The sequence below is a fragment of the Poeciliopsis prolifica genome, unplaced genomic scaffold (assembly GCF_027474105.1).
Source record: "Poeciliopsis prolifica strain line A6 unplaced genomic scaffold, Auburn_PproV2 SCAFFOLD050, whole genome shotgun sequence".
In the NCBI taxonomy this organism is placed as follows: Eukaryota; Metazoa; Chordata; class Actinopteri; order Cyprinodontiformes; family Poeciliidae; genus Poeciliopsis; species Poeciliopsis prolifica.
The window spans coordinates 1,203,994-1,228,552 of NW_026562425.1; the positions used below are offsets into that span (position 1 = coordinate 1,203,994).

At 35.0% G+C, this 24,559-nt stretch overlaps 2 protein-coding genes across 2 annotated transcripts in view; one reads left to right on the top strand and one right to left on the bottom strand.

Moving 5' to 3' along the window:
- gipc2 (GIPC PDZ domain containing family, member 2) lies at positions 1-21,301 on the top strand. Its single transcript, XM_055058269.1, has 6 exons — positions 1-595; positions 14,558-14,743; positions 17,380-17,560; positions 18,368-18,480; positions 19,173-19,254; positions 20,171-21,301. The coding sequence occupies exons 1-6, from the start codon at positions 320-322 to the stop codon at positions 20,320-20,322; spliced, it is 990 nt and encodes a 329-aa protein (XP_054914244.1). The 5' UTR covers positions 1-319; the 3' UTR covers positions 20,323-21,301.
- Positions 21,281-24,559, bottom strand: part of txndc12 (thioredoxin domain containing 12 (endoplasmic reticulum)) — a 6,755-nt gene continuing 3,476 nt past the window's right edge. Inside the window, exons 5-7 of the mRNA XM_055058272.1 lie at positions 24,453-24,522; positions 23,215-23,298; positions 21,281-22,319 (exon numbers count right to left, since the gene is read on the bottom strand). Coding sequence (XP_054914247.1) covers positions 22,240-22,319; positions 23,215-23,298; positions 24,453-24,522 — 234 coding nt within the window. The 3' untranslated portion in view covers positions 21,281-22,239. The remainder of the gene's footprint in view (positions 22,320-23,214; positions 23,299-24,452; positions 24,523-24,559) is intronic.

A 24,559-nucleotide genomic window follows, 5' to 3' on the forward strand; every position in this document is an offset into this window, starting at 1 on the left:
GCTCTTCCCACTGCGCCTGCGTCCCGCAACACGCTGACACACAAACAGAGGAGCTATTGTTGGCCGAGGACTGGGCAGGTTCAGTCCGGGGTTATATCCTACCTGTTGAAATTTTGTGTGAGTTATTTTCGACTTTAAAGCGAGCGAGAGGGAAAAAAAACTGAAAGGAGAAGAAGAGGGAAAACAAGCGGAAGGAAGGAAGAGAGGAAGAAGGACACTAAGGAGGAAGTGAAGAAGGACGAATCCGACCGTTGGGCTCTGAACTCAACAGGTCAGCCTCATCTTCGCTGTCTTTCGGTCGGAGCGGCTCGACGGAAACATGCCGTACGGACCGTGGAGGAAGAAAAACAAGGCGACGAAGGAGCACTTGGTCGAAAACGAGGAGTTGAGCGGCGGACACGCAGGTGCCGGGAGCCTGGGTAAGTCCGCCGTGAACGGAGCCGGGCTCCCGCCTCCACCTGCCAGCATGCGGCCCAAGCTGGTGTTCCACACGCAGCTCGCGCACGGCAGCCCCACCGGAAGGATCGAGGGATTCACCAACGTCAAGGAGCTTTACGGCAAGATAGCAGAGGCGTTCAACATCAGTCCTCCTGATGTGAGTAATAATAACACTATTACTACTGCTAGAACAGACAGAAACTCACCTGGAGAGTACCTGTAGTTGTATTAGAGTAGCACGACTTCTGCTTGTTTTTCAACTATGGTAAAGGTAAAAAGTAGTCAGAAATTACTCAAGTTAGAGGAAAAAAGTATTCGGTGAAAAGTCTACTGAGTAGAACTGATCAAATTATTAATAGTTTAATGTTTAAAAATTACACACAGACCACCCAAAATATAAAGTTAAGTGGAAATTTTAGTATTTTAAGAACAAAAATGACAATAATAGATAGAAGTGACAAAATCAGCCAAAATATATATTTTTGTTCCAAATCAGTTTCTTTCAATAAAAAAAAAACTTTAACAAAGTTAAACAGTAGGTGTGTGTCTGGTAAATTTTTGGTGAAAACATGTTTCAATGGGTCAAGATATCAGAAATTTATTTTATTTTTTAAAGTTTTATTGGCTCTAATGGCATTTATTTGATAGTTAATTGACAGGAAAGTAGGTAATGAGAGAAGGGCAAAGGTTGCAAGGCCGGAATCGAACCTGCCCCTACGCCACCACTGCACATCCGAGATGTCAGAAATTTTACTCGAGTAAGAGTAGAAATGCTTCATAATTAAATTACTCAAGTGAAAATATAAAGTACAACATAGTAAAAAAATACTCCTGAAAGTACTCCCCCATAAATGTCACTAGTCACTGCATACATATGCTGTTCTATTAATTATTACCTCCATCATAAACCCAAAGCAGTATTTTTTTAAACTTGTGATGCACTAATCCAATAATTACTGATCAATACAAGCCTGGTTTCAGTTCATCAACCTTGGGAAGAGATAGAAAAGGAAAAAGAACAATATTCCCCATTATTTATTGAATAAGCATTGATTAAAGTTGTTTCTGGTCAATAACAATTTTTGTTTTCTTTCTGGTCTGACCAGGTGCTGAAACAATGGCTGATTTAAACTCTTATAAAGTGATTTGTGCATCTATTAAATGTGTCAAAACACCTACTTTTTCAGCTTTCCAACATGTTTTTTCACTTCATTTTTTGAGTTTTTGACACATAAATGGGGAGAATCTTGGAATCATTTCATTTCTGTTGATTCAGCCTCAATCTAGAAACCTACAGCACTTTCTGTCTCGTGGTAAATATTCATTACACTTGATTGTGGCAGTGATTAATACAGAAAGTATACAAAGCTTTCTTACTATGCTTTTTTTCCTAGAAAGCGTTGCAAATTATGCTACATTGATTAGATTTAAAATAATTATCCTCAATGTATTTATAATTTTTTGGAAGTGTAATTTAGATTCTGTTGCTTTTTAGAAAATGAACTCCCTCAACATCTTGTTACCTTTTCACAAAGGATTTCACACCTGAAATATAAATCTGCCCAAAAGTTATTAGGATTTTGTTTCACTCTTACTAGCTTTACTATAACACCAGTGGATTAAGCATTACCGACATCACACCCATTTACATGTTTCAACACCAGTCAGTTGGACAACAATCAAAATCTGCTTTGTTCCATTGACTTACTTTGAAAGTATAATTTTTATTTTCATTTTTGTCATAAAAGATGTCTCAGCAGGCGAAAAGAGCTGACTCTATAGATTTTGTGGTGGTGACATTTTAAACATCTACCTGGTGATGTGTACCTGAGTGTATTTTTTGGGCTTCTTTGTATTTCTTTGAGTAATTTTAGTTCTGATTGTATTTGAAAAGGATAATTATTATCTGATTGATATATTCCATCTAATGTGAACATTGAATTCCCAGTTGGTTGTGATTTTTATGTTTCTCTCAGATATAGTTGTGATTTGTTAAATGCACATTTTAGTTGCTATAGTCTACATTTATGTAGGAATGCTTGAAGTGTTTTTGCGGTAAGCAGTAAAATGTTTGTGTAGGTATTGGTAAAGATACTAAACTTTTACTGTGATATAGCAGGAAGGAATGAAAGAATGCAGTTTAATATGTAGCTCTTCTCAGAAATGGCTCCTGTGCTGGACATTAAGTCAGCTTTGTGTCATGTCTCCAAAGACACGCCTTGTCAGCTCTTTCTGGCCTGCCTCACCTTTTACACTTGAAGAACTGAGAGTGATCTTTGTCCCTTATCCGTATGCCGTCACCAGAGACCTTCCAAACTAAACGCGTCTATATTTAGTTGTAGTTATCGTGTTTATTCAGCATCAGATTCCAATAGATGCTGAGGGAACAAAAGCTGTACGTGGAGGTCCTGGAAACAAAAGGAGGTTCTGTGTTTTTCCTTTGAGGTTGAACTATCTGAGCTCTTCTTTTGAAAAGGGAGCATGAGTGGTATGTTTTGTTATGTCAAATATCAGAGCAGGAAACCATGAAGATCTGAGTTGGATTGGTTTACAGTGAATCACGAAACCTGGCTAGTGATGCATTATTTTTTTAAAGTCATCAACTGTTTAAATGTATCCCTAATGAGTCCCAACTCTTTTTAGTGTTTGTTTTATCTGAATGGGACAGCGGCGGTTTTCTATGGCTGTTTGTTCCACTGAGTCTATTTGTCACGCTCATTAGGCTTTTCCTGTCTGAACTAGTTTTACTGAAGCTGCCTCAGTTTGTTCTTCTCACAGTGACAAAAGACTTTTGAACAAGTTGTATTGGAAGACTAGCGGAAATGATGAATGAAGGAACAATTTGAAACATTTACTCACCTTTTGAATGTGAACATAGGGCAGAAAACCATTGGATTAAATATTGCCTCCTTCACAGCCGTTTATATTAACTGTTTCAACACCAGTCAGTTGGACAATGATCAAAATCTCCTTTGTTTCTATTGATTTGCTTTGAAAATCCAATTTTTATTCCTATTAAACGCATCAAAAGTATGAACTCCTTATGCTTTTAGTTTACCAATATATCAGGTGACAGCTTGCTCTTTGCTGAACTTCTAGTTTAGTTAAAATCATATAAATGCTTTTACATAAAAATATTTAATGGGCGTTAATGTCGTGCTACTTTTGTTTTCTGGGGTTTGACATAGCAGCATCTTTTTGTATGCTATTTGCATCTAATTATATGATTAAAACAGCATTATAGAAAATAATTTTGGATGTGTTATAAGCCTTAAAGAAAAAAAAAAAGATTTGCAACATGCCATAATTCTGCAGCAGAGGAAGCCAAATGTGGTAAAACTGGTAGTAAACAATGGCTGAAAATTATAATTATGATCTGATTAATGAAGTTACTGAAGTGCATCTAATCACAATCAAACCACTCTTGGCTCTGACTTCACATCCAAACAGACTTTTCGACAGAAGTTGCAGTCAATGTGTCACAAAAAGCCGTCGCTATTATTTGTTCTTTCTTTTTGTTAATGTCCTTCATGTTGTTATGATCTTGTGACAATACTATTGGCTCCCAATGTCAATAAACCTTAAAATTAATACATAAGCAACTCCATCCATTATTACATCTGTAAACAATTTGCTGCTGTGTGATGACAACAACGTGGGATCATAAATTGTTCACACAGAAGTTTAAATGTAGACATGTTTGATTTGTATTAACATGAACAACGACATAAAAAACATTGGATTTCATCAAAAAATCTGAAGTTAGCATTAAGACCTGCAGCGTGGACATAGCCTTAGTTCTAGGTTCTTTCTATGTCTTGTCAATTTTCTTCATACAGTCATTTTCATGTTTGGATATGTTTTTGAAAAATGAAATCCTGCTTCATCGTCATCTGTTTTCTAGCAGATACTGAAGGTTAAGGCTGTAAAAATAACAGGCACTGTGCACCCCTGTCTTTCTGTAACTTCAAATTATCCATGGAAAACATACCATATACACAGATTTCTTTTCAGTATCAAAAATATTCAAAATAAAAACACCTCGGCACAATGCGATTGGCTGGCGCTCGCAAAGCGACCAATCAAGGTGCACCATTAATTTCCTTTGTTGCTGATAGGCTGTAACCCCAAGACTGGAGAAAACGCAGAGCACTATGGATGTTGGTTTCTGTGGTAGTGCAAAAAAATGATTTTAATGTATATTAATGCATATTGAGATATATTTGATGTTACAACCATTAAAATAAACAAATATAAATGTTTTTATGTTGTCTTTCAATATAAAAACGTACCATTTACCCAAAGCTGTTCTTTCGGTACCGGTGGTCCACTGCATTTTAATCTGCTAATAACATGTTCTATTAAACTCTACATCCATTTGAAGAAAATAATCCCAGAGCATTATACAACTGCTACCGTGTTTCACTCTAGGTAAGATTTTCATTTCCTGAAGTTGTTTTTAATCCAAAAATAACTTCTTAAGTAGTAAATAAATACAGTTGGGCTTCATCGGATATTGACACATTGTCCCACGAGGTTTTGGAAGATTTGAAAAGTTCTCTGTAGTTCAGTGTTTTGGAGAATATATGAGATTATTGTAGTGTGAACACAACCAGTTCTCTGCATACAGTTCTGAAGCGTTTTCAATGTTCCTGACTGTTTCTTTGCATTCTATCTGAGCAGTTTCCATCTAATCTTTTAGTTTATATTTACTGTGGAACCTTTTTCTATCCTCATCCTGACTGATACCTTTGATTTGTTGTAACCTCTCAGCAGTCTCTTAGAGATGGAACTGTTATGTAGATCCACTAGAAGACATGGTAGATATTATAAAAAGTGAATGCTGAAACTGAATCAAATGAGACTTTAAGTATAAAGTTGTGCTCTTTATTTATTTTAAGTTGATTTGTACAGCATATTTGTGAAATGAGCACAGGGAAGAAGAAAAGGACCCGTTTTATCACTTTTTATTTACACCCGTGATGCTTATTTTTCCATCCTTTACTATCTTATTGCAGCTGTAAACGGGGTATTTATAAATCCTATCAGGGACTAGAAGAACTTTTATATTTACAGGAATCAGTGGTGATTATTTTTCCATTTTGGCACACAGAGAAAATAATTTCCTGCTTAAGTAATGCCTTAATACTTTCCCAGTGGGCAGGAGAGTAAAAATAACAGCCGTCAGTATGCCGTCAGTATTATTAGTTAATTATGTCATGCAGCTGTTTAACTATTAAAATTATACAGTAGTAGGAGTCATAGATATTCATGTTTGAGAAATTTAAATCTGTAAAATTAAATTACTTTTTTTACAAAATGTCTTCTATTACTGATTTTAAATTGTTTCAGCTCTTCTCCCTTTGGCAGGAAACCCAATAACTTTTCCCCCCCACAAATGTAGACTTTTAAAAACCTGAGACAAACGCGGAAAGATCTGATAGTGCTTGTTGTTAAAACTGCACAGATTTTAGCACAGGAAGTCTCCTGTGTCCGGCTCGGTGGGGCCTGCCTGAAATCTAACCAGATAACTCGTCACATTTTCATCCCAGAGGACCCAGACAAGCAGCTCTGCCCACTGGGCCTCCTCCCTTCACAAACACCACCAACATTCAGCATATCTGTGATGAAACTGGACTTTATTATCACTGGACAGAAGATAAAACCATCTAAAAGCTGGTTTTTGCCAAACTGAAGTTCAGTTTTTTTAGGAACAAAGCTATAAATGTAGTTTGTTATTATTTGACTGATAAAAATGTAAAAAAAAAGATTCTAGGGGTGCACTGAGACAGCTAACATAACTGGGCCTCTCTGTAATTTCACATTTATAGCACAAAAATACCAGAAACCATTTAATTTATAATTAACCGGTGAATTAAAAATTATGAAGATGGATTAAAAATGTTTCTTGTTTCAAACCTGTTGACACTAATTGTGGCAATAGCAATTTGGATTTAATAAAAAGAATATTTCTTGTTTTCTTAATTATTATTAATAATCTATAAAGAATACCTGATGCCATCTCTTAGAAAATACATGTTGACCTCGGATAGCCAAATGCTGTTTATGAACAAAAATCCACAATAAGAGCTAACATATAGAGCTATGCTAGCATGCAGTGACTATAAGTGGAGTTTTTTCAACCACATTCAATCACCTGGGATTTATTTTAACGAGACATTGAAATGTTAATTAAAAATGCAATTTATAGCTTCAGCTATTGAAATTTTATGCACAGCTGTCAAATTCAGTCTGCACTCAAAACTAAATGAAAAGACAGTTTCACAATGAGCATCAATCATTATGACTGTGACATCTGTTTTTATCCACTGGGTTTGGACTAACAGAAAACCGAGGCAGTATTACCAATAATACATTTTAGTGAGCAATGAATTAAGTATAAATCAAACTGGTAATGGAAAATTTAATTAATAACAAATGTAATTATTTATTAAAATAATGCATAAATTATTTTAATGAATATATACATATATAAACTCATGATTTGTAATACATTTATTATTATAAGTTCATTATAATTTCTAATATTATATACATTTGAATATATAGTTTTATACTATATGACTTATAAAATATATAAATGTAATGAGTACAATTTATTTTAATCATTAGATTTCACATATTTGCATGTGTATACTTGTTTATTGTAACATTTATCTATGTATTCTATATTTGTGTTTGGATTTATAGCAACAAGGTTTCTTGTTAAAACCCTCAAACGGATGCAAAAGCGGTGAGATGCACTTAAGTGTGAAACAATCTGAAGTTTCTCCAGTTTTGGGTCACAGAATAAGATGTTTTTATGAGGCTCAGTTCAAGGTCTGCGTTTTAAGGCTGTACAGATGGAGAATTTCAGGTGTGGCTCTTGGACTTTGCCTCCTGTTCTCCTGGTTACCTGAAAGCACACATGAATTTATTTGCCTGTCATTTGAATTTCTGGTCCGTGGTTGCTAAAAAGAGCCGTGCTTGCTCTTTCTGTTTCTGTTCTGCAGATTTCAGATTGTGCGTGTGTGAGCCTGGCCAGACGTTTCTTAACTGGGGGCTTGTGGGAGATTAGCTTGTACAATCCCATCTGGGCATCTGCTTGTTTTTTTGTTGTGTTTTTTTTTTTTGCCTTAACTTACCCCCCTGAAGTGTAAATAAACAAGAAGTTAATTTGGGTTAAACTCAAATTACTCATGTTTTATTTCCAACATATTTAAAACAACAGTATGTTTAATCATTACCCAAAAAGTTGTACTCAAGTAAGATTAGCAATAGTACTTTATTAAAGTAAAAGTAACAAGCAGCCATCCAAGAAATTACTCAAGTAAGGGTGAAAAAGTATTCGGTAAAACGTCTACAACAATACTGAGTAACTGATCCAATTATCAATGGTTTAATGTTTAAATATTACAGAATCAAATGGACTAAAATATAAACATAAGTGGAAATGTATGTTTTTAAGAACCAAAATGACAATAATTCATGTAACAAAAAACTAAAATCAGGCAAACTAGACATTTTTCCAAATCAGTTTCTTTCAATTAAAAACTTACAAAACGTTAACAAAAACTGCAGTTTTTGTGTCTGTGTCTGGCAAATGTTTGGTTAAAACATGTTTGTTTTTCATTCAATGGGTAAAAAATGTCATAAAATTTTACTCAGATAAGAGTAAAAATACTTCATAACAAAACTACTCAAGTAAAAATTAAAAAGCACAGCATAGTAAAAATACTCATGAAAGTAAAGTTTTTCCAAAAAGTTACTTGAGTAAATGTAACTAGTTAGTGGGATATTTTGCTGTTAGTTGTTGAATCTAAAACAGAATCAAATTGTCTTTTAACTGATTGTGTAAAAATAAACAAGATTCTTATGAAGCTAATGTAAAACAATGTCATCGAACAGAATTGATTGGGAAATGAAGGCGCCACAGCAGGATCAAGAATAAAGTTTCACACAAAAGAAGTTCTTTTAATGTTAAAAACTAAATTGTAACATTAATAGTAATAATAATAATACTGTACAAGGTTTGACATGAGAAAATACAAGTTACTTAACTTTCTGTCTTGGATACATAAGTTATGCCAGTGTTTTATTAACCTGCCTCATTATCAGTTGTTACTTAACGTATTTGATAAAACAAAAGAAGCATGTTCTGTCTATACCAACATTACCCAGGAGCATTTACTTTTCTGAACTCGATAAATATCTTGTAAATGTCAGCTATATATATTGAGGTGTATAAACTTAGATAATTTTATATTTAGGGGTGCACAGTTTGCAGTTTTCTGTCTGATCCCCTATATTTGCCGATTCTGATTTTGGCTGTTACTCATTTTTATTTATTTACTCTTTTTTTTTTTGTCTTAAAGTTGCTAAATATAGCGAGAAAGTTGCCAAGTTGTCCGAGTGGTCTGTCAGTCGGCCCTCGCTCTTCGTAGAGCAAAAGGGAACAGCTGCTGATTTCTCAGACCTTCGTGGAGGCAGATAAGATCGGCGAATAAGATCCACGTGCAAGTATCGGCCAATCTCTGAAACCTAAGTAATCAGTGCGCCCTCACTTGCATTTACTTAATTTTCTGTTGGGTTCAAAACTACTTCTTCCATAAAAAACTTAAACTCTTTTGAAATAAAAACTGGAATCAGTCAAAATCTAAATTGACTTGTGAAACCTGAAGACGAACTGGAAATTGGTTTAGGCCAAGAAAAGCCTGATTGGTGCATTTCTATATTCTAATACTGGGAACATAAAAAAGTGTGTTAAAGGCCGACTGGAGTCTGGCGTAATCGATGTTGGTCATTGTTTAGGTGAAACAGGTTTGGAAAGTAGCAGATGGTTTTGATTGCTCTGTAAATGTAAAGCAGATTCAGCTGAAGCAAACAATCTGAAACAGAAAGTCAGTGTTGTCACCTTCTGGGTGTGGCGATGTGAGAATAGGGCTCAACCTCGGGTAAACAGAAATTAATCATCTTTTAAATGAAATGTTTTCACTTTTAAATCATTAAATCATCAGGAAGCAGAAGGAAATATTCCATTTTGCTTTCTTTAACTATGATATTTTTTTTCTGGTTGTTCTGGTTTGATTTTATTCTGTTATCTTCATATCAGAGATGCATTGTTATAGTTGCCACCATCTTATAGGACATGTTTATGCTCCTATGTGTAGTTTATAATGCAATGCACCCAAGGCTATTTGTGGATTTTTCTGTGGACCATGACTCCAAATTAAAAATGTGCTCATTTGTGGGTTTTTCCTAAAGCATATTTAAAAAGGAAATGCAGCTTGGGAAGTTGAAAATATGTAGCAGCAATGCTGCTTGACACACTATTGGTTGGTACTTGTCAAACAGGCAATCAAGAAACTCCGTTTTACTTTTCCTTGCCACTGATTGGCTGTTACCCGAAGAGCCGCGATAAGGAAGAACGCTGATATTAGTGTAAGTGGTTGTGCTTAAATGGTTTGCATTGCGTTCATTAAGGATTATTCAGGTGTATTTGGTGTTTAATATCTACTAATAAAGTAGATATTAGAGGGGGTCTCAAATATTTGCACATTTTCAGCTATTCTTGGTTCTTGGTTTCCAGAAAGTACTGACAAAAGTCGGTAGAGTACCCAACAATTTTCCGAAGTGAAAGTTGTACTATTTCAACATATTTTTATTAAAGTAAAAGTAAAAAAAAAAGACATCCAAGAAGTCGCTTAAGTATTTGGCAAAAAGTCTATTCAAGTACTGAGTAACTGATCAAGTTATCAATCATTTAATATTTACAAATTTTACCATCATACAGACCAAAAATAAAATGTGCATATAAAGTCAAACTCGTATAAATTGCAAAAAATAACAAAATCAGTTAAAAATAAAATGTTTCCAGTTCAGTTTCTTTCAATAAAAAACATATGAAACTTTTAGAAAAACTGCAGGTGTGAGTCTGAGTCCAGTGAATTTCTGGTTAAAACATTTTTGTTTTTTATTCATTGGGTAGAAAATACAGAAATTTTACTCAAGTAACAGTAGAAATACTTTATAATAAAGTTACTGAAGTAAAAGTAAATAGAGCAGCACAGCAAAAAATATTTTTAAAAGTAAATGTAACTACTACTCAACAGTATGTTTTTAAAAAATAAATGAAAGGGGATTGGTAGAATTAGTAACTTTTTGTTTTTTCCGGATTTGTTTCTTGGACATTTTTTGTTCTTTTAAAATCATTTTTATTATAAAAATATGTGTGGACTGCTTGTTTTTTCATTTTTGTAACTGCTATATCTTAACTTAATAAACTGACTGATGTATAGTTTCAGTTAATCAGAAACAGGATTTTAGCCCAGATCAGGGAACCACCTTAAGGAAACTCATTGTCGTACCTGTTGATCTGTGTCACATCCGCAGTTTGGCGAATGATTGCCCAAACTTACATGCTGACAAACATTTTTTCTGGGTGAAAACGTTCAGCTCACATCAGCATTTCCTGTTAACTATTAAAACTACCAGACTCAGTAACAACAGTACATCAGTATTTTATACTGAATATTTTCAATAAAACTAGTGACTGGAAGTAATATTAACTCGCCTGCAAATTAAAAGTTAAAATATCCTGGCCATAAATTATAGGAATGATTTTATTGCTAAAATGGCAGTACAGATTTCTCCTTTTGTTATCCAAATATTAATAAAAAAATTAATTAATAGATGAGACCTTCACTGTATTGACGTTAAGTCAAGCAGAAAGGGTTATAAATGCATCATTTATTACAAATGATCAAGCATCCAATAAGGAAATGCAGTTTTTGTTTTTGCATTTTAGGCAAAAAATGTTTTCTTATGTGAAACATTTATTTATTTGCATTTTCCTATGTATTTCTAATATTGAATAAAATAAACTTGTGTTGAAATGAAAAATATTAAACAATTTTATCCGATTACTTGATTAATCATCAGAGTAATTGATAGAATATTATATAATATAAAATAAAATATTATTTTACACAGCCTAATATTAATATTTAAATGAACAAACGATGTTTGACTAAGTTTAGCGACAGCACAATATGACCGCATTACTGGTATAAAACTAGCATTTTAAACTTTTCTGTCAAGATCATTTTTTTAGATAATAAACACAAGAAAGGCCAAGTCTTAGCAGCAGTGGACGATCTTTAATAGACTCGTAACTACTACGCTCAAAACACTCAGCAGCTGCCTAAGTTCAACTTATGGGTGTTTTTGCTACAGTTTCGTCTTTTGTTTCCAAAATCTATAAAATGACAAGCCATAAATTGAGAACTGTTCATCTTTAACACTTCAGCTTACAACATTGGTTTGGCAGTGCAGTTAAAGATATTGCAAAAGAAATTATTTGGTTTGTAGTGGTGTGATAAAATCATAAACTCCAGAACCTATGTAATATTTCTGCTCTCCACCTCTTGTTCCTGTTTTCTCATTTAAGGAGGTAGTTTACCAGGAGTTGTTGGAGCGTAAGAAACAGGTTTCTTGAGGTTGAAGTAAACATGGTTTAAGTGCAGAGTAAATTTCTGAGGGAGGTGCATCGTTTGTCTCGTCTTACCTGTCTTCACAGGAAGGAAAAATGATCCCTGAGTGTGTGTGAGTGGAGAGTTAAAGGAGAGAGTCGCTTTGATTGCAACATTACTGCTTGAAAAAAGTAATTTTTAAAAAATTATTTTTGTACCTACATTAAAGAAGAATATTTTTATTAAAACTTAAGTTCAGGGATTGAACTCTCTTTATGTCTTGCAGTTATTTAATCTGTGAAGTGTATTTTGAATTAATATGGAACCCAAATTTGGATTGTCATCTTCTTTCTTTTCTCATAAGAAGATATTAAATTAAATGTGAAGTTAATCTGCTTCTATGGGTGTCTTGCAACTGATATCGCCATCATAGCAATTTCGTAGCTTTTTAACAATAATATTGCCATTGGAAGACTTTATAGTGTTGTGAAGGCCTAGCTTCACAATAGCTACTAGTTTCAGCCTGTTTTACTAGCTGAAACTAGTTAAACAGGGAGAGCGTGCAGGTGATTTGCCTTTGTTGACGTAGGTAAATGATTCCTTTATCATTTGCCTAAATGTGTCAGCATATTTTTTTGTTTGCTTCCTCCATTGCTTTAATTCACTTTTAATTGTACATACAGGAGAAAAGCTGTATGCATGTGTGGTTTGTTTTCATCTAGGCCCTTAAAATACAATTTTATTGGCTTTTATTGGCAATAACATAGCATTGCTTTAGTGTATGCAGGACAAAATGTAAACCTTCTTTTTATAGTTTTGACTTAATTACTGCTCTTAATATGTTGTTCTTTTAGCAAATGGCATTTTCTAAAGTCTGTATACTCCAATTAATGATTTATCATTACTAATTTAGTTGAAACTTATTTTTTAAAAATTGATTAATCATGCTTAATGCACTTAATCGCACTTAATGCGATTAATCGTTTTAGCTCTTACTTTTTTGTGTTGTTTGTTTAACATCTGTTTAAATCTACCTTAAATTTCAATTGACATAAAGGGAAATACTTGAGTTGGGATGAAGCTAATGATTATTTTAGTAATGATTATTATATCAATTATTGCGTTGATTAGCTGAATGCTCACAAAACTGACATTCTGCAGAGTTTTCATGTAACTAAACGCATTTTTACAAAATATTAGAAATACATAAAAAGTGGAAATAAATCAATTTAAAAAATCAATTTTTATTAACTAAAATGGAATAATTTACTATTTCATTCATGGAGTTCTGACATGAATATGTTAACAGATAAAGACAGATTTCTGTCTTAATTACAAAATGTAAATCTTCTGTACACAGTTTTGACTTATTTACAGCTCTGAATCTTGTTTTCCTTAGCAAATGGCCTTTTGGTCAGTTAATCAATTATAAATTTTAGAAATTATTTCAACAATCGGTAATTAATTGAATTAATCATTCACTTTTTTGTGGTTGTTTACATTTAGATTCTTCCCTTAAGGTTTAGTTGATATAAAATGGAAATACTGAAGAGTAAATTGTTGTGGAATGGATTAAAGAGCAGCAATGGTTTCATAGGACCAAAATCTGACATATACATTTCTGCATTTACATAAATCCATGCATCAGCAGTTGCTTCAGGGTCATGTTTAAACATATTTCAGTGTGTTGTTTTTTCTCTTTGCATGTGTTCAGTACGGGGGTTACATGCTGAACAGATTGCAATGAGTCTCCCTCTGACTTGCCCTTCTGCCATGCGGTTCTCTGGGTGTTTGCTCCGTGCCACAGGTCGTGGGAGGTGCAGTAGCTGTTCTTGTGAGTCAAGTGTTAGAGCAGAGGCTTTCTCTGCAACGTGTGAGATGAAGCGGCCAAGCAGGAGTTTAATGCAGCCTTGGTAGCCGAGCGTAGGCGTCTCTGGTAATACCCTGGCCTAAGTGGAGACAAGTAGGGGGATGAGGCTTCTACACCCTCTCCTTTTATATCACTCCCTTTTTTTTAGTTTCTCTCTCTCAGCAGTGGCCTCCCTCTGTTTTTAATCCTATTCTTTATAGTCTGGTAGCCCAAGGCAACGGACAAGGCCATGCTAGCTAATGTGTGCATGAGCAACGCCTGTTGGTACACAAGCAATGCACGCTGTTAAGGCCTGATTGGAGCACACTGTTCATTCTGCCATGAAATCAGAAAATGACTCTTAACTTTGTGTGTTTTCCTCAGAAATCAGCTTGGTTCAGAATCCAATTTGGCTCAGATTTTCCCATAGTTGGTTGAAAAAGCCACAAAACATGTAGAACTTTATTCCCCAGATGAGATGGCTCAGGATAAATGATTTACAACTCAGCACTTTCCTCCTGGGGTTTAAGTGTCTGTGTTTGAAGTTTCTGTATCATGTTTGCAGTGATCAAATTTCTTTCGTCTCACCTCCTTGAGAGGATATTTCAGTTACAAAGGTGTGAAGCCAGATTTTCACATTCCTTGCACAGAAGGGAAAGACATTTCCTTCAATGACGATGATGTCGGAGGATTGAAGACCACATAAATACTAATAACTTCGCAGTAATAAAAGCAGAATCCTCTTTTTGGTTGGCATATTAGTTAAATCATCACCAGCTTACACCTTGCATCTTCACAGATCCTGTTCTGTACCCTCAACACCCACAAGATTGACATGGAGAAGCTGCTGGGGGGGCAGATTGGTCTAGAGGATTTCATCTTTGCCCACATTAAAGGGATCAAAAAGGAGGTGGAAGTGTACAAATCTGAAGACGCCCTTGGCCTCACCATAACCGACAATGGAGCAGGCTATGCCTTTATAAAGGTAAGAAGAAAACTTTTTTGTTGCAAACGCAACACTGTGAAAGCAGCACCAACTGTGATGCAGTTACAGCAAGCACCTAGTGATGCCGTGAGCACAGCTTTTTCAATTTTTTGTTTTTATGATTTTATAGTTGAACACAGTGTCAGTTATTATGCAAAATTCACATTTTGGACTTTTTTTTCTACTTCCATTTGGGTCTCAACTGCTTCTAAAAACAGCCTAAGCACTTAAAAAAACACCTATCCATTTGTTGGCAACAAGTTAAAGTTTTTTGGTGTCTTGTTGGTTGTGCAGGAGGTTCCACTTCTGCTTTTCATAGATGTGCAGTTGTATAATTGAGCATCGGCTTGCAGTCATTTTTACGTTCTAGAGTAAACGTTGCGTTTGGGGGCGTGGCCATCAGCAGTTTATCTGAATTTAAACTGACAAGATGTCCTAAAACAGCTCAAAATAAGCAGAATTGACCAGACAGATATCTCAATATTTGAAAAAAATTTAACAAAGTTGTTTTGTATTACTCAGAAACCTATCCTAACCTGTTTAGGGAAGCATAATAGGTCACCTTTAGGAACAAAAATGGTATTGACAAAACTGGAATGGGTATGCAAGTTTTTATTTATTTATGTATTTTAAATAAAATTGGTGATCGGCCACAAAACTGCAATCGGTGCACTGTTAATCTGAAGTATCTACTCTTAAAATCTATTTAATCAGTATTATCTAATAACTTATAAAACCGATTAAACCTCACTGACTTGTTAACATTTTCCCTACTGGAGTGTATTGTCACTGTAACCTTGTCAATTTTCACCATGGTGCATTCAAGGACTAAATGAAGATTGGATTTTTAATTGCCGACAGGTTGGTCAAAGGTCAGAACTAAAAACCTGCAGATTGTGTTCACCAACAGATTTTTGCATCCCTATTTATTTTCCTGTTTCACAAGTCACTATGCTGGTACCTTTATGTTAATGATCATATTATTGATTCCAGACAATAACTGATACGCTATCACAATCTAATATTAAATAGGGTTTTTATAGTAACATAAGAATCAGTTCACACGCACACATACATGCTGCATATTTATCATTTTTAAAGTGGTAAAATAAGGAAAAAATGACATGAATGTATTTTTTCTGATAGCTTTAAACTTAATTCAACGTTGATATTAACAAGCTTCTTCCTGCCTGTCCTAAAACAAAAATACAAAAGCAGAATCTCTGTACATTACAGTGTACTTTTAAGTATTTTAGACAACAATATCTTCATCCGGTCCTCTCTATCCTGACATGTTTCTCAAAAATGTGATCATGAAACGCAGTTAAAATCTAAAACTCAAGCTCTTATCTGATTGAGTAATACAGTCCTGATATCTCTGGTCTCAACCAACTTGTTTCTTTCTTCTGGTCGCTTTTCAAACCTTTGTGTCGTGAGTCAAAATGTGTTGTCTTGTGTAATGTTTTATCTGTGGGATCAATCTGCTCACATGCGACATCATGTGCTGCTGCTGCTGCACTGCAGCTCCTGGTGCGTTGACAGGGACGATTACAGGGCAAGGGCGTTGAGAAATACAGTATGAATAACTTCTTCTATGAATATAATCTTACAAGACTGTCTGTATTTTTATAATATCTATTTACTAGATTGCAGAAAAAACTATTTTGTTTATAGGTTTTATTTAGGGAAATGTTTGAATTTGTGTAGTAAATTATAAAAGAGCACACAGTTTGCAACCTGAAGAGAAAAACAATACTCATTTATTTATTACCTTTACATTTAAAGCATTACTTAATTTTTTAACTTTATGCATAAAGTTCTGAGGGTTGCACATTTAATACCTCACATCTTTCTGTGACATTTGTAGAAACTTTCAGCCTTTGCCTAAAACCATGTATTCATTCAGGATCTTTAGGAGTCTTTTCATTCGTTCATTCTTTCTTCCTTTCGTTCTTTTGTTTGTTCCTTTTTTAGTTCTTCATTTATTCTGTTTGTTCCTTTTTCCTTTTCTTTGTTATTTTGAGGCTTAGAACCACTGAACAATCCTCTTTCATACAAAACTCTGCATTGTGCTTCAAATTTTTCCTTCTTTTAATTTTAGATATATTTAAGATCCAAAACCTCATTTCTTTGCTGATTCATTCCTCGCCTCTGATGTTCCACTCTGCAGCTGGTCCAGCAGCTCATCATTTGTTAGTAAAAGCAGCATTCCTCCAGCCTCTAATTTATTATTAACCGAACATGACCTTAAATTCTTCACTTCAACCTTTCAGTTCATTAATCTCAGTTTCCCTGATAAGAATGACATTAGCAGCATGTAAGTCTACCTCTGCTTTCTGGACATCACAACTTCAACACTTGTGTATGAAAATCATCTCAACATATCCAGTTAAAAACAATGCAGGAATTTTAAAGAGGTTCACTGTTTCTAGTAAAAACTATCATCTGAAATCCAGTTAAATTTATACTAGAAAGTTGAACAAAACTTTTCTCTGCAACTTCCTGTGAAGATTTATCCAAATGTAGATGAGTATGTACATAGTTGGGCCTGTTTGCATTGCAGAAAAGCTAAATTGTTTTCAGTGTCTTGTAGTCACATTTCTTGCTAATCTGTCCTTCCTCTGCCTGCGTGGCAGCGAATCCGAGAAGGCAGCGTCGCAGACGAGGTGAAGGTGATCTGCGTGGGCGACCACATAGAGTGCATCAACGGACGTAACATCGTCGGGACGCGGCACTACGAGGTCGCCCGCATGCTCAAAGACCTTCCCAGAAACACCACCTTCACCCTCAAACTGATCGAGCCCATGAAAGCCTTTGGTGAGTTTGAAACAGGCATTTCCCAAGATGCAAGATTCAATTTTCATTTTAAACGACCTTCTATTACTCGTTGAAGTTTTAAGCACCATTTTCGTAGGTTGGAACTATTTTATTGGTTATCTTGACAATTAATCAATTAATTGGATACAAAAAAATAAACGTTTTTTTCACATTAAAAGATGCAAAAATTATCCAATTCAAGTAGTTTTTTTAAACAAGAAAATATTCTATTGCATTATTGCCTAAAATGCAAAATAAATTAATAATAAAAGTTATAGGGGTTTTATTACCTCTCCAAATATGCATTTTTTTTCAGGAAATTTCCTATTTTTGAGTTTGCAATTGATCGATTACTAAATTAGTTGATGATTATTTCAATAATCAATTAATCGTTTCAACCCTAATTATTTTAGTTCTTCTATTGATGTGATCAGTGGGTATTTATTGATTGACTGGACTGTTGTGACGTCACAGAATAATTGATTGATCATTTGGACTTTTGTTTAATTTCTCAAGCAAAATTGCTATTTTACTGAGAACAACATCTTGTGAAGCCAAATAGTTTTTATACTTATTATATAAAGGATTCTTTAAAAGTCTGACAAGATTTTATCCTTGGAGTATAATATTTTAGAGGTAAATGCCAGATAATTTCTTTTTCGTCAGCAGCGTTCATTGTTGCCCAGCAGTTATAAATAAAAAATGACCAGGTGTTTGGCATTTAATGACTCACATATTAGTCACGGGGTAAGAAAGAAGTTTACATAAAAACAGTTTTTTTTTCTTAACACTTTCCCACTTTGACAGAAATGCTCGAGCCGAGGTCAAAGGGCGGCAAGCCGAGCAATGACAATAAGATCGGCACGGGGAGGAGCACGCTGAGACTTCGCTCCAAAGGTCCAGCCACAGTGGAGGACGAGGTATTTCATCCTTATCCTGTCTATTTTGCCCTTATGCAACCATCCACACAGTGATTAGATGATTCACTGCGATTTAAAAGGCTGCTCTGAATATTTCTCTGAAGTTTCCTCAGTCGGTGGGTGACGGCTGAGCTCTGGTGTGAATGCCTCAATGAATTATTCCCCCGTTCCACGGATTTGATGTTCTGATGTCGGATTGTGTTATTAAGTACATAGATGATGCTTTCTAAACTGTGTGGTTTATATATCAAATAGCTCAGTTGGGTAGTTACATTTACTCAATTACATTTACTTGAGTAACTATATATTTTTTGTAATATACTTCTAGGAGTATTTTATTACACCTTTTTTTTTTACTTGTATTTGAGTAATTTTATTTTGAAGTATCGCTACTCTTAAGCCTTATGTGGATTGGTTCTTTTAAACATGGCGTGTCTGAATAAACGATGTTGAAAAATACCTTAAAAGTGACCCATTTTTATATGAAAATTTTTAAATTTAAAGAAAAACATTTTAAATCATAGGAAATTAACCTTGTTTTGTTTGTCACCTTCATAAATGGGAGTTGTATGAGTGTATTCCTTTAAAAATAACACAGCTGTGACTTTCTACCCTGCTTTAGTGTTTTATTACTTAACTTGTGCCTTTGAAGAAACTGGACAAAAATATTCTGAACTTTTCTTGTTTTGCAGCCGACAGAATTTGACGAGAAAGCAATAAAGAAAGTAGACGACCTCCTGGAGAGCTACATGGGGATCAGAGACACTGAGCTTGGTAAGAAAATGTTTTATTAGCTCATAAATTTAAAATTACAACTCCTAAAGAAGTGATTCTCAGTATACCTGTTCAAAATATTAAAAATGTAGCTCATTTTTTTCACTATCATTATTAATTCAATTCAAAAATACTTGGTCAAAAAGAGAAATTAAATCTCAAAACTCACCCAAGCATTCTTAGAGTTTTGGTGATGGATCCCAGGTAGCAGTCAGTCTTGCAGCGAATCCGTAGAGGCCTCTGACTGAAAATTGTGACGTTAGTCCACTTCAACCAGGGTGACAATAGTTTAGTTTTCAGCAGTTTTATTTTGTTGTCTTTTTTTTTTTGTCTAATTCAGTTAGATTTAATTTGTTTTTAGAGTGCATCCTGAAGGGATGGACAATAAATCAGTAACAATATATCACAATAGACACATGATCAGTATCAATAGATAATATATCTGGTTGAATATTCACTATTTTCACTGAAATCTGATCCAGAACTGCGCAGCATTCTGGGAGATGTAGGTAGAGGAAAGGTGTTAGCTGCTCAATCAAAAGGTTGGTGGATCAACTGACTCACTCACTTTTTGGTTACCTAGCAACTCACTCATTCTGTGGTTACCTAGCAACAAGCTGTTGAGTAACTGGCGCAGCAGCAGTTTCAGGTTTTTGCTTCAAAATAAAAAAAACAACTGGTTTGGAGTGAAAACTAGATAAAACAGGAAAGGTTACACTACCAGTTTGACAGCATTTCAGATATTCAACACCAAAAAGTAATCGATAATTATCAATATTGACTAATATGAAACTCTTGTATCGTGATACATTTTTCAACCACGTTAAGACATAACTTCCTCACAAAAGTGCATTTTTTTTATCCAGTTTCCTGAAGCATCTGTAATGTTCGTTTTTTTCTCCCCGCCTTTCTCCAGCTGCTACGATGGTCGAAGTCGGCCGCGACAAGAAGAACCCCGACGAGTTCGCCATGGCTCTAGACGAGTCCCTCGGAGATTTCGCCTTTCCTGATGAGTTCGTCTTTGACGTGTGGGGCGCCATCGGAGACGCCAAGCAGGGAAGGCTTTAAGTTTATCTGCTGCATTCCTCAGACACACACACACGCACACACACTCACTCCTCTCCCAGACGCCGACCGGACTAACCAGGCTGGCGTGTCAATAAAGAAACTAGCATGTAAAGATATCTGGAGTTCAGTTTCTGACACTGGACCTGCCTCCAGTGTGCAGAACGTTGATCACTGAGTCCAGACGTTGCAGAGGTTTGTCAGTGGTTATAAATTGCACCTTCACAAGCTTAAATCTCCTTTTTCATACTCTGAATCTATTTTTTAGTTGTGTATGTTTGGATACACAGATGTGTGGCACATCTTTTTATAATTTTTTCTTTTTTTATATATATATATATGAGAATGTTGCTGATTTTACAGCAGCATTGTATAATTAGAATAATGCAGATTTTTAGCAATATTTCTGTCAGCAGGTAATTTTTTGTCTTTCTGGTAGATTACTTGTGATTTCTCCTCTTGTGTTGTTAGCCAAATTGATAGCAGACATTCCTCAGTTGCTGCGTTTCCATTACAAATGTGCAAGACTTTGTTGATAGTTTGATAAAAATAGAATTTTGCAATTACAAACTTTCCGTTAAATAAGAATCGATATTAAAAATCACAATTTTCACCTGACAAGTCATTACAAACCATGCCACTCCATCCTACTACCACTTCCTGTCATCTTCTTTGTCATCTCCACCAGTAGTAACATCCGGTTATTGATCACGACTCGTGATGCGGAATTTTTTTTTCCAAAGCAACAACTAAATCCTAGCGCAAACGTCAGTGGAAACGCAGCTAGTTTCTTAGACTAAAGATTATATCTACATACGTTTGTTCAATTTCTGTAAATTATTGTCAAATGAAATCAAAGGCATCGCAACAGCGAAGACCTCTTCAGAGCTGTCTATAAATTTCCACAGCCAGCTGTTTGCAACCATAAGGGATCACTGTTGTTGCATAAAAACAAATAAAATGTGACGTATTGTAATTTTTATTTTGCCGTGTCTTTAATACATCAAACTCAAAACGACTCAATACAACAAACTTTTATTTCCACGTGTATAAAATACAACAAGAAACATAAATCGGCTTTTCTTTCCCTTGTTATGAGTTTTAAAAAAAATCACGATTGTTCCATCACATGCAGCAGAAATGGAAGAAAAGCAGAACCTAGTACATGTAATATGGCAGGAATATATATAATAAGATAGTGATAGTAAATCAGGTAAAAAGCAGAAGTAAAATACAGCAGAGGATCTTTGGAAGCACGTCGCTGCAGAGGGAGCATTAGAGGTCAAAAATGAAGAGTTATGGTTTTATTTTTATTAAAATACTGCTCATCTTTGGCACAAGACTCTACAGAGTTTCAGTGTAATGTCTTCAACCATGCTCCTATTTTCTAAACTCTACTTTAAAAAGATCAGCAACTAACAAAATTAACCAATTTTGACCAAATGAAGAAATTATCTAATATAAAGTTTTTCTGATTAAATAAATTTGAGCATTTCTATTAATAAGAACTGAGGTTTCACTTCAAAAAAGACATTTATTTACATATGAAATTATAATCATTGACTTGTAAATGCCAAAGGAATATTAGGCCTCTCTAATAAAAACATTGTACGCAGCTGGGAGCTAACAAAAAGTAACGTGGCTAACTTGATTCGCTTACATCCTCCACAGACACCAAGTACAGTAAATTGCGTTGACATTTACTAAAGAGTAACTTATAAACATACATGGTTGATTGATTAGAGATCTTAGAAAACCATGCAGGACAGAAACAAACGATCATGCACCCGTGGTTTTAAAAATCGGCTGAAACTGAGCCTACTTTCTATCGTTAGATGTATAAATATTGGAGGGGCTTCGCTAGCAGCTCGTCTAGAGGAAGTGTAGCCCTTGCAGCCTCGGCGGAGCACCCGCCGCTCCTCACAGCTCGTCTCCTGTGTGGCCTTGCTTAAAGGCGTCGCCCGTCAGCTTTTCCTGCGCCTCCTTCATCCCAGACACCACTGATGGAGCAAAAACATATGAGCCAAGAAACTTCTGAGTTTCTGCTTCGAAATTCAGATGATTGCATCTTTTCAAAATTATTTAATCATTTTAAAATATTACATCATTTTAACATGTAGTCTTAAAAATATAAGTGTTCTTGGTACAAAAGTGGATCAGGGCCGTTGTTGATAGACAAATGACAGTTAATTTCTGCGAAAACAGTCCTCACATTTTGAATCTCAGAAAATTTCTACCAAATAAAAAAATTTCTGACTCAAAACTTTGTGAAGAAAATTTCTGATATTTTTGTTTGCATCTAAAATATACAAAATAATAATAATGATTTTTTTTTAAATTACCTCCAAACGTCAAAAAATTTTGGAATAATCTCTGAAAATTTCTGTTTGAAAAGTCTAAAAAAATAATCTCAAATTTTCTTAAAAAAAAAAAATTTTTTTGTTAACAGAGTTTATAAGTTAATTTGCCTTAATAGTATATTCTGGAAAAAAAACCCCTCAAAATAACCTTTGAGTTTATTCTCAAGTTAAAAATTGGAGAATAAACTCAAATTGTCTTTTTTAAATATTCAAACACTGAAATCTCCCAAGTTTTTTGGCAGAAATTTACTTTGCTTTGTCTGTGTAATGGACCTAACACGTCATTGTGTCTCGGTTTGTTTAATTTTTTATATAAAATTGTAAAACCAGTGTAAATGTAGTTTTTCACTCGTCTGATTTTCTAAATTTTTCAAGAATCTGCTGCACAATAATCAAATAAACTGCATAGAAAAAGTGTGGAAGAATTAAAATTACCCACACTACAAAGAAACGCCTCCAGAAATCCTGTGGAACAACAATCAGCACTTTCAAAGTTTAAATCAGTTTGAATTTGCTGAATCAGTTGGTTTTTTACCTTGTTCTGCGCTGCTGTAGAAGTATTTGTAACTGGGATTCCCGTTCCTGTTGGTGATTTCAGGATGAACTTTGCCGCTGGGATCTGAGAACGGAATAAGAGTCACACAAAAAGATTAATCTCAAATATAAACAAAATAAGAAAAGTTCACCTTGACTTGATATTCACTTTGCAAAAAGTGTAAAGCTATTAAACAATATTAAACAGGCTGGTAGCTACGACAAATGTTGTAAATTTGCAGTTAAATGCCAATTAAATTCAAGAAATGTTGTTGCAGTTCCAGTGATTAATAAAAAAACAAATAAAAATATTATATTAGTAGAATTTAGAGCAAAGGTTCCCAAAGTATGGGTCGGGAACCTCGGGAGGTTCACAGGATGCCAACTTTGAGGTCAGAAGATGATTTTCAGAGCCCTGAGGTTTATGGAAGGGCAAAGTAGTAAAAAAACTAAATTTGTAGCTATTGTATTAAATATTAATGTATTATGAAATGAATGCCATTAAATAATTAAATATCCTCTCTAAATAATGAAATCCTATTAGAAATATCATCTCTTTAAAAATGCATTAGTGCAACTTTTACACAAGGAAAAAAAACAACTTCCTTCACCACTAAGCAGTAGAATTGAAAATTGTGTTTTTAATGGGGAAATGTTTACTTCTTCACAGTAAAAAAAAATAATTATCTGCAGACATTCACTAAAATGTTGGTGTTGCCTTGCAGCAAGAAGGTCCTGAGTTTGATTCCCGCCCAGGGGTCTTTCTGCACGGAGTTCTCCCTCTGTGCATGTGTGGGTTCTCTCCAGGTTCTCCGGCTTCCTCCCACAGTCCAAAAACATGACTGTCAGGTTAATTGGTCTCTCCAAATTCTCCCTAGGTGTGTGTGTGTGTGTGTGTGTGTGCATGGTGGCTTGTCCTGTCTGTCTCTGTGTTTCGCCCTGCGACAGACTGGCGACCTGTCCAGGGCGACCTGTCCAGAGTGACCCCACCTCTCACCCGGAACGTAGCTGCAGAGGCACCAGCACCTCCAGGGTGTCAGAAAATGGATGGATGTTCTCAAATGTCCAAATAATAATAAAATGCAAACATTATTTGCAGCTTTTGAACATCTTTCTTGCTGGTTGTTTCTTTTGCCACGACGTGTTTGCATCTTAACTACAAACTGAAGCTGTTTTTTCCAGACACGTTCCTCCAAAAGGAATCCCAAAGGTTGTTCACCCAGAGGACGATTTTCGTACCGAGGAAGAGAATCCGAGGAATGTATCCGCCGTCTGGGCTGAAGGCCTGATCCTTCGGCTCCTCTTCATCCTGTTCAGACAGCAGAAACATTTATGCACTGCCTGCG